The 11,636-nt window shown below is 36.2% G+C and overlaps 1 protein-coding gene across 1 annotated transcript; it reads left to right on the top strand.

Annotated features, from left to right (window-relative positions):
• The first annotated feature begins 4,387 nt into the window (after nt 1-4,387).
• On the top strand, nt 4,388-5,398 carry LOC123231234 (nucleoporin NUP35-like). The gene is given in 1 exon segment (XM_044657487.1): nt 4,388-5,398. A coding segment is annotated over 1 exon segment (984 nt). The 5' UTR covers nt 4,388-4,414.
• The last annotated feature ends 6,238 nt before the right edge of the window (nt 5,399-11,636 follow it).

Below are 11,636 nucleotides of genomic sequence, written 5' to 3' on the forward strand. Positions count from 1 at the left end.
TTTCAGAGATACCTAGAAAGACCTGTATGAACTGATGAAAAATGAATTAGTAGAATCAGTAAAACAACTTATGAATATTATAACAGCATTGCCAAGACAATTTTGAAAGACTTAAAAACTCATCAGTATACAGTCATTCCTCAGATTCACTTATAACTTCACTATATCGTGGGTTTTAAAAAATATCTATATCTGATTCTGTATCTTCGAGTTATACTTATTGAGGCACACTATTGGCTGATGGAATGAAAGGCAACCAACCACAGCTCTGTGTTCTGTATCCTGGGCGTTGATTGGCTGAATGTTTATAAGAGTGTGGAAAAGGTTTAAAGGAGAGTGGGAAGGGTTAAGCCTTAAGATATATATATATATATATATATATATATATATATATATATATAAAATAAAATAAGTATAACACCATTACTTCAGAGATTTTCATATTTCATGGATCCCACCTATCGTGGGAGACTCTGGAAAGTAACTCCTGCAATAGGTGAGGGATCACTATAATGACCAACCAAGATGCCAGAGGAAAAATGATGGAACAATGAAGTGATGGACTTGGTATATAGAATGGAAAAATATATATGTTTGGGCATGACCAATAATAGAATTTGTTTTGCTTGTCTATTCATATTTATTATATCAGTTTTGTTTTTCTTTTTTTATCCCTCAGTGGAAGAAGAGGAAGGAGGAAAATAGATTTTTGTTCATAGAAAAAGATTTAATTTGATATTTAAAAAATAAGATGCAGTCCTTATTAAATGTTTGAGAGAGACAGTATACCCAGAAATTATTATAAAGACAAAATTACTTTATTATGAAAACAAAAGACAAAATATATCAAATTTTTGTAACTCTACTGGGCATTTTCTTGGCAAATATACTGGAGTATTTGCCATTTCCTTCTCCAACTAATTTTTTTACACATGAGGAAGTTGAAGGAAATAGTGTTAAGTGACTTGCCCAGGGTCACAAAGCAAGTGTCTGAGGCCAAATTTGAACTCAGGAAGGTGAGTTTTCTTGACTCAAAATCCAGCATACTCTCCATTATGCCATGTAGCTACCCATTTAAATGATGTACTATCATAAGTTGACTCCTACTTCCTTTTCCCCCCATTAAAAAATAACAACTAATATCCTAACCATGAGGAAAAAAGGAATTCTACATGTACAAAGATGTGTATTTTTTCTTTCATTGGTAGAAATCCCATTCAATAGGCTTCTTTTTTAAAAATATTTTTAAAGATCTAAACTTTTAATCAAAATCCATCTTTAATGAGCTCATATTATAGCTTGTCACAGGTAGTACCAGTAGTACTAATCAAAATCATGTTAATAGCTAAGGAATGAGTGCCAAGAAATAGAAGTAACTCTCTGGGTCTGTGTAGCTTCTATTACCTCAGGAGGCAATGCCATATTTTGAAGTTTTTTTAGTTTTTTTCTCCCCTTAATAGCTTGCTAGGTTATGTTGACACCATAGAATAGTCAGGGAAAATTATACACATGCTCCTAGGGAGAATTAGGTCACTACTGGAACACATTGGATGATTGGAGAAGACAAGTAGTCCTAAATCTTGCCTTTTATCTAACATGTTCTACAGTATAGGTGCTACACTATGACGAGAGTCTCTCCTGAACTTGGAAGCAGCTGGACTTCAGGAAGAGAATGTGCAGTGGGACACAGGGCTCAAACTAAAACATGTGCTATTTCCTGCCTATTCACAGAAGCACAACCTAAGCAGCTAAGCCTGATAGACTGGATACAATGATTTTTTCCCCCCTGCAACATCAAGACTCTGTCTAGGGATTTATCTGCCCTCTTGCTGATATTGATGTGAGCTCTATAGCTAAATCCCTATATACAGTCCAAGTTCCGTCTCCCATGGTGTTGCTTAAAATGTAGCCATTTGAGTACAAATGGAAAATATCAAGTCTTGTTGGAGTCAGCAAATGAAATTAATCTCTTGAAGTAATGAAAAGATTAGTTTCCCCAAAGATAAATGCTAGTTATAGAAAAGTCAGAGGCATTTTGCTCAGTTAGAAAGGAGACAGAGAAAATAATTAATAAATACTCAAAAAAATAATAATATTGATGAATGTATGCCATGGTGCTCAAGAAGCTTTGGGCTAGTTTTCCTTAAATATTTGTTCAGTTTTGTAGAAACTAAATTTGTTGTTTGTAGAAACCTAAAATGTTCCCATTTAGTTTCTTTGGCAGTAAACAAAGTAGGATCTTCAAAATAACTGTGATTCTTTGCTTTCAGAAGCTATATTAATACAAAGATAAATATGAAATTATAGAGGCCACTTCTACACAGGGCCATACCTAACTAAGGCCAGACCAGTGATTCAGGATCAATATTAGAATGAAATTATAGATCATAAAAATACAATGTTCCTCAGTTGTAAGATGGATATGATCTTAGGTCTAGCCTACACTTAGGATCGTAAGGGAGATTAAGAAAACGGCTATACATGCTCCTACCAGCTGGATAAGGGAGAAGAAGGCAGGCAAGGTCAGGGATCACTGAAGCTGGGCAATTTCTAATCCAGTCTCTGGGGAATAGTGAGTATTATTATATCAATATGCCATCCTTCAGATATCTCTGGATGACAAGTATGAGTCTGGTTTCAAAATAAAAGTGTTCCCTGATTTCTATTAAAGGCAGTGGTAACCCTTAGTTTATACTTACCAATTAAGCCCCTACCCACCAATACTATTTAAACAAAAGATCATCTAAAACAGAAAATAGTAAATAAATTGACTTATCCAAGCAAAATAACATGTAGAAATTTGAAAATGTTACAGATTAGAATATGCCAAAGAATAGGAAAGACAAAATGTCTATTTCAGCTGATATCAAGAAAAGACTTGGGCTCAAAGAAGAAGAGAGAATAATCTCACCCAAGGGAAGTCCTTTCATGGCAGTCCCTAGAATTGTAAGCTCTAAAGGTTAGGAACATGATGGAGTCAATTCCCATATATGACAATGTCTTGAAGGTCTCAATCCACCATTTGAAAGTTTTTCTCTTTCAATTAAAACCCAGGAATATCTTTATCCACATATCACTAAAAACAAAAAACAACTGAAGTGAATTATAACAAGTACAGGAACTTTGAAGGAGGCAGTAGCAGTAGCAGCTTCAGGAGTTCTCAGCCCAGAAAAAGTAAGAGAGTCTGACAATCAGTCAGAAAATTACAAAGGATGTTTTGCTGGCATAAATGTATCTGGTGCTGATTAGTAACTTTATTGTTCATATAGAATTCCGGGTCACAATTCCAGGGCAGAGAAGAGCATGTATGGTTAATGACAAGGGAATAGGGGGCCTGGTCACAGTTCCAAGACAGAGAGAGATTAGTGCTAATAAAGTGGCCACAGGAAAGCAGGGAACCCAGTTTGAGGGCCAAGAGGAGTGTTAGCCCTTGCAGCTCAGGGGCCTTGGAAGTCTTCCTGTAGAGCACAGACCAGGAGAACAGTGGCCATAATTTCCAGCATCACAGCACCAAAACTTGTAGACTTCTAGCACTCATTTTGAAAAGAGCAATACATACACACACAAAATCTGAAGCTTAGAACACTGTTTCCCACCCCCAGATGAACAAAGCTAAACTTTAACATAAAGTTCAAAGTCAATAAATGAGGTAGAAAAAATGAGAGGAAAAAATGGTAACTTGACTGCAAAACATCTACCATGGTGATAGGGAAGATCAAACATGAACACAGAAGAAGACAACAGTGTGTAAACAGATATAACCAAAGCCTCAAAGAAAAATGCTATTTGGACCAAAGCCCAGCAAAAATTCCTCAGAGTTAAAGAAAGAGATAAGAGTGAGAGAGGAAAAACTGGGAAAATAAATGAGAGTGACACAAGAAAATTATGAAAAGATTAAGAGTTTGGTAAAAGAGGCACGCCCCTACCCCAAAATTAGCCTAATGGTAAAAGAGGGACACAAATTAAATGAAGAAAAGAACTTTCTAAAAAACAGAAGAGGCCAAATGTAAAAAAAAAAAAAAAAAAAAAAAAAAAGAGGTTAAAAACCTTAGTGGAGAAAATAATTCCTTAAAAATTAGAATTGGATAAGCTAATGATTGCATGAGACATCAAGAAACAATATGACAGGGGACAGCTGGGTAGCTCAGTGGATTGAGAGTCAGGCCTAGAGATGGGAGGTCCTAGGTTCAAAGCTGGCCTCAGACACTTCCCAGCTGTGTGACCCTGGGCAAGTTACTTGACCCCCATTGCCCACCCTTACCACTCTTCCACCTAGGAGCCAATACACAGAAGTTAAAGGTTTAAAAATAAAAAAAAAAAATTAAAAAAAAGAAACAAGACAAAGTCAAACAGATGAAAAATAGAAGAAAAGGAAAATTGTGAAAAGCAGGTGTTAGTGCTGTTCGTTACTGTCATGGCTACCTTCTCTGTGGAGCCCCAACCACCTCCAACAGGAGCTGAACCAATGATGTTGGGTTCACCTACTTCCCCAAAGCCAGGAGTGAATGCACATTTCTTACCTGGCTTGTTAATGGGAGATTTGACAGCTCCAGGGACTCCCCAACCTTGATCTTTCAGTCGCCCTTCTGTTGGGATTATGGAAATGAGGTCACCTTTACTTGCAGGTGGATCTCCACCTCAACCAGTTGTACCATCTCATAAAGATAAAAGTGGAGCACCACCAGTTAGAAGTATCTATGATGATATTTCCAGCCCAGGACTTGGATCAACACCTTTATCTTCAAGAAGACAGTCCAACATTTCAGTAATGCAGAGTCCCTTGGTTGGAGTTATGCCAGTTTCCCCAGGAACAGGTCCAGGAGTGTTCAGTCCAGCAAATATTGGTCAGCCACGAAAGACTGCTCTGTCTCCTGCTCAGGTGGATCCCTTTTATTCTCAAGGAGATTCTCTGACTTCAGATGATCATCTTGATGACACTTGGGTAACTGCATTTGGATTTCCTCAAGCATCTGCTTCTTATATACTCCTACAGTTTGCACAGTATGGAAACATATTAAAACATATGATGTCTAACACAGGGAATTGGATGCATATTTGTTATCAATCCAAACTTCAGGCCTGGAAAGCCTTAAGCAAAGATGGGAGAAATTTTGGAGAGTCCATAATGATTGAAGTAAAGCCTTGTATAGATAAAAGCATTATGGAAAGCTCTGATAGATGCACTGTATATTCTCCAGGATCAGCCTTCACACCACCAATCAAAACTTTAGGCACACCAGTACAACCTTTAAGCACTCCTAGAACTTCTACCATGAGACCTCTTACTACCGCTTATAAAGCCTCTACTAGTGACTATCAGGTTGTTTCTGACAGTCAAACTCCGAGAAAAGATGAAAGTCTTGTATCTAAAGCAATGGAATATATGTTTGGTTGGTAGTATTATAAAAAAGAATCCCTTTGGAGGTGTTACACTAAAACCTGACTGGAGCTAGGAATGCTCTGCCAGTTTCCTTTTAGTTAGTTGTATAACCACTTTTGGCAGGATCTGGTCTCTACATCAGACTTTTTAATGCCTTTCTTTTCTTTAGGAGTACAGCATTATTTGTAGCTTGCACTTTAAATGATGGATGTGACATTTTTAAAAAAAACTTCAAACATTTGTAAATAGAAAGTTACAATGCTTTATGTGATAGGTGCATGCTTAGTCACAAAAAAGGCATTGTTTTCTGTAAGTTTTATAACTAAGTTTGTGGTGAAGCTTTTTAATGCTTTTCTCTGAAGGCCATAGACTTCATGAAGAAGGAAAACTATGTATTTCTGCCAGGACATATGAATTGTAATTGAACAGTTTGAATTATGGCCTCTTAATTTGGATACTATTTAATACTTTATCATTGCCTGCATATATCCTGCCATGAATTATCAATCAGTGTGTTTCAGACAAGAAACAGCCCTTTTTAACCTATATTCATGTTTCCTAATAATAAACTTTACAAATTGTATAGTTTGAAAAAATAGTAGAAAATATGAAATATCTCAATAAAACAATAATCTGGAAAATAGTTACAAGAGAGATAATTTAAGAATTATTGGACTTCCAGAAATACATGATGCCTAGATATAATATTTGAAAACATTATCAAGGAAAACTTCCCTGATATCTTAAATCCAGGCAATAAAATAGAAATCGAAAGAATACACTAAAAAACTCCCAAGAATATTCTAGCCAAATTCTAGAGCTCCCAGGTCAAAGAGAAAATACTTCAAGTTGCCAGAAAGAAACAATTCAAATACTGTAAAGCCACAGACAGGATCACACAAGATTTAGTGGCTTTCACATTAAAGGAGAATAAGGCTTTGAATATGCTATTCCAGAAAGTAAAGAATTATAACCAAGAATAACCTGCCTAGTAAAATTGAGTATAATTCTTCAGGGGAAAAAGTTGATATTTAATGCAATGGAAAACTTTCAAGAATCTCTGATGAAAAGAACAGAGCTGAATAAAAAATGTGACATTCAAACACAAGTCTTGAGAGAAAGATAAAAAAGTAAACAGGAAAGAGTAATTATAAAGGGATCAATAAAGTTAAACTATTTATATTCCTATATGGGAAGATGATGCATGTAAACTCCTAAGAATTTTATCATTGTTAGTGCAGTCAAAAATAATTTACATAGCAAAGGATATGGTGTGAGTTGATTATTAAGAAATAATCTTCAAAAATGATGAAGGGGTAAAAAAGGATGTACTGGGAGAAAGGGGCAAGGAGGTAGAATGGGGAAAATTTTTTCTTGCATGAAAAAGGAATGAAGAGTTTTTACAGTGGAGAAGAAAAATGGAGCAGAAGGAAGGAAGATAATAATTGAATCTTACATCTAAATTGGTTCAAAGAGGGCAGAATATATGTAAACATTCAGTTGTGTTTAGAAATCTAACTTAGCCATCAGGGAAGTAGGAGGGAGAAAGGGTAAGAAAAAGGGAAGGCAGGAGAGTAAGAAAAGGGCAGATTAAGGGAAGCAACAGTTAGAAGCAAAATAAACTTTTGAAGGAGAGACAGGATAAAAAGAGAAAGAAGAAAAAGAAACAGAGGAAAGTGAGATGGAAGGAAATATAGTTAGTAATCATAATTAAATGGAAATAGGATGAGCTCACCTATTAAAAAGAAGCATATAACAGAACGGGTTAGAAACCAAAATCCAACATATGTTGCTTACAAGAAACATGCTTGAAACAGAAAGATACACACAGAGTAAAAATAAGGGGCTGGTGCAGAATAAGCTGAAGTAAAAAAGGGAAAGGTAGCAATTATAATCTCAGATAAAACAAAAGCAAAAATAGGCCTAGTTAGAAGAGATAATCAGAGGAGCTACATTTTTCTAAAAAAGTACCAAAGACAATAAGTAATATTAAAAAATGTACAGCAAGTTTCTCTGATAAGGATATCACTTCTCAGATAGAAAACTGAGTCAAATTTTAAAAATATGAGTCATTCCACAGTTCATTAATGGTCAAAGTATATAAACAGACTATTTTAAAAAGAAGAAATCAAAGCTAACTACAGTCATATAAAAAATGCCCTAAATCACTATTGTCTAAAGAAATATAAATTAAAACAACTCTGAGGTGCTACCTCGTACATATCAGAAATAAATGCTGGAGGGAATGAGGGAAACAGGTGCACTAATGAATTGAGGGTGGAGTAGTAAACCTGTCCAACCATTTTAGAATATAATTTGCAACTATGTCCAAAGAGCTATAAAACTATTCGTGCCCTTTGACCTAGTAATACCACTGCTAGATCTGTATCTCAAAGAGATCAAAGGAAAAGGACATATATGTACAAAAATTACAGCAGCTCTTTTTGTGATTAGCAAAAGAATTGGAAATCAAAGGGATATCCATCAACTAGGAAATGGCTGAAAAAGTTGTGTCATATGATTGTGATAGAGTACTACTGTGCTATTCAAAATGACAAGGGGAAGTGGTTTCATAAACATATGGCAAGACCTATATGAACTGATACAAAGTGAATTGAGAAGAACCAGATCATTATGCACAGTAACAATAATGTTGTAATGATGATCAGCAGTGAAAGACTTGGCTACTCCAATCAATACAATGATTCAAGACAATTCCAAAGGGCTCATGATGAAAAAATGCTATCCATCTCCATAGAGACTTAATGACCTTTGAATATAAATTGAAGAATAATTTTCCCACTTTTTCTTTTTTTGTTATTTTTCTTAATATGCATAATGTAGAAATATGTTTTGCAGCCTTTAACGGGTATAATTGATATCATACAGCTTGCCTTTTTTGTGTGTGGAAAAGGAATGGAAAGGAGGGAGAGAATTTGGAACTAAAAATTTAGAACTAAAAAATCTGGCACTCAAAAAAAAGTGTTTAAAATAAAAAATGAATTAGAAACTGTTACTCAACAGTTATACATCATATTCAGCGTCTTCTCAATAAATAAGAAGTTATGTCTCCCTCACATTCTTGGTAGCATGTAAAGCTGCCCTAAACTTAAGAAGAAGACAGATTACACAGATAAAATGCTACTTCTCTCCAACTCCACATTCATCTGCGCTACTAGATCCCAAAGGCTTTCCTACAGAGCTAAATTCTGCTATAACCAAAGACTCAATTCCCCATAGGTGTGGCCCCTTCTGCCTCAAACACAAGGAAGCCAAACCAGTGATTATCCAGAAAACATCCTCTTGGCTTTTAAAGTGATAACGGCCCAAATATAATACATATCATTCCTTCTATAGTCCCAATCCTCAAAATTAAGATGAAATGAGCTGTTAATCTCTTTTTCCACCTGAAGTATTTCTTTTCATCCTGATTATGAACTCCATGTTCTGCTTAAGATGGGAGCTAGGAATTCCTAAATATTGTAATACTCTTCTGTTTATTTTACTTCTGGTCCTAATGGAAAAATGGAAGATTCAGGCATGTACAAGAAATGTGTTACTGCCCGATTTCCCATCCAGTTTTTCAGACTTGTACATTCAGATAAAATGTATCTTTTGTCTTCTTGGCTATTTTGAATCTCTGGACTATGTGTGTTGTGACTTATAGGTACCAAAAATACATATCGATACTCTGATCAAGGGCAGTAGGGAAGCTGTCTTGTAGGTAGAAATTAGGATACAGGGCAAGAGGAAGGTAAAAAAAAAAGAGCAGAATACTAAGAAATGCATGAATGGACTTTTGGAGATGGAGAAACCTTATTACTAACCAAGTCAAGGAGGTCACTTGTCTAAACAAGAGACATTTGGGAAACTTACATATCCTCCCCAGCCAGATAAACAGTGAACAGTCAGAATCTCTGTCATTGCCTCTCCTGAGCTCAGGGTCAGCCATGATGATAAATGGAATGCCATCATGATACAATTTAAGAGCACAACTTCTCTGCTTTTAAAAGCTTCCATAATAAGGAGCCTTAGTGACTAAAATTGGGCAACAAGGTGGCACAGTGGATAGAGTTCCAGGCCTAGGGTCAAAAAGATTCATTTTCCTGAGTTCAAATCTGGTCTCTGACATTTACTAGCTTGTGACCCTAAGCAAGTCACCTAATCCTATTTGCCTCAGTTTCCTCATCATCCTTCAGTATCTTTGGGAAGAAAAACCTAAATGGAGTCATGAAGAGTTGAACATGACTGAAAAGACTGGACAACAATGCCTAAAATTATACCATTAAGGGAGAGCCAGACGGTTCAATGATTTGAGAGCCAGATCTACAGATGAGAAGTTCAAATATGGCCTCAGATATTTCCTAGCTGTGTGACCTTGGGCAAGTCACTTAATTCCCATTGCCTAGCCATTACCACTCTTCTACCTTAGAACCAATACATAGTATTGATTCCAAGATGGAAGGTAAGGGTTGTTTTTTTTCCCAATTATGCCATTAAAGAATCATTTATTTGGATTGGGCATTGCATTCTTCATTTAGTCTTCTTTTCAAAATGTGCATTTTTCATGAAGACATAATATTATGCTGGTATTAGTCTGCAATACTTTGTTATTATGAATTAGTTTATCCTATTTCTATATGTATTATGTGCACCGAGAGAGCACTAAAGAGTGAGAGAAATAGAGGGTATGGTAAGAAAGGGATATAGAGGAGAGATAGAAGAGACAAAAGACAAACTTGACCTACTTCTCAATTTTAAACAGGGCCAGCCATTTCTTGGCACATTGCTCAATGCTACACCTGTACTGCCTCAGGCTCAGCCTATGTATCTCTAGTACAGTATAAACTATCTCTAGCATAGTGCATCCCAGTGTGAGCCTCTTTCCCGTTTTAGTTTCCCACCTTTTGTGTGGTTCCCTGGCCACTTGTAGTTTGCATCTCTCATAAAGACAAATATTTCTTTGCAAAAAACTCACTTAATGTTTGTCTTGTTCATGAGATAGGGGAGAAAATGTTCATATTATTCTTAGAGATAGCCATATGTACATTTCCATAAAATTGATCACAAGCATGACTATGAATGTTTGTAGCCTTTTTACAAAAAGTGACAAGGAAGAAATGAGCTTCTAAAATCTTACAAAATTGGTCATGAGTTCTCTCACTTAGTGATAACAAGACAGTAAGCAGGGAAGAAGAAACGTACACATGTTATAGGCTGTGTTTTCCAATTTTATTAACATTTCTTGCTTGCCAGAACAAGGTTAAATAAACTCCATATATTATTGGCCAGGCAAATTCCATGGGAAATCATTAGGGAGAAATAGGTCACTGTTGCTTCCTTCTTCCAACTCCACTGGGTCTCTAAAAATGCCAGATGTGCAGGTTTCCCTACTGGCCATAGTATAAATGTCCTTTTACTCCTCTATCAGTCTAATATGCATCCATTTAAAGTGATTTTCTAGGCAGGAAGTAAGAAAGAAGGAGGTAATATCTCTTGTTCCATCCTGTCAGTAGCTCTAGAAAATTGGGGGTTGGGATGGAGTAAAGATCCTTCAGAGGGGAAAAATGTTTTGGGGGTTTTTTGGCTGCTGGCAGATAGATCTGAGTTACTAATGCTGGGGCTATTGCCCTTTGCTACCATGCTCTCCGTTAGCTACATAGAGAATTCTAATTAGGTGCTTTTGGACTGTTTTGAGCTGCCAAAATCCATAAAGCAGAGCAACCTTGGGGATTTGGAAATTAGTATCCCAAAATAGAGCTCTAAAAAGAAAAGAATTGGTGCTGGCTTTTAAAAACCCACCTGAAGCAAGGGAAATTTACAGTTCCAAGAAGGCTTGTGGACTGGGGCACTATCACTGCTGATGCAACATTCTTATGTTGTCCACAATGCTACCATATATGTGGTCAATTAACATCTCTCATTTACATCAAAACGCTTATAATTTAGGCAATGCAACTAAGTCCTTCTCCCATGAAGAACTAAATGTAGAGCTACTGGCATATTAATAATAGTTGGGGAAAATATCAATAATTAGATAATGTGATACCCCCATACCTACAGTTTCTCTTCTTTCACAAGACGTTGCAAGTGCAGTTTCAACCTCAGCTCTGGTGCTCCATCCACCAAGACCCCTAAATAATAGTAGGTGCTGTAATACTTTGAGATGCAGCCCTCTAGTGGTTGTTCTTGATTATGACACCTAGGGTACCACTGTGCAGCTACTCAGTGGATCTTAACAGTTTAAAGTCTCCTT

Source organism: Gracilinanus agilis, chromosome 1 (assembly GCF_016433145.1).
Source record: "Gracilinanus agilis isolate LMUSP501 chromosome 1, AgileGrace, whole genome shotgun sequence".
In the NCBI taxonomy this organism is placed as follows: Eukaryota; Metazoa; Chordata; class Mammalia; order Didelphimorphia; family Didelphidae; genus Gracilinanus; species Gracilinanus agilis.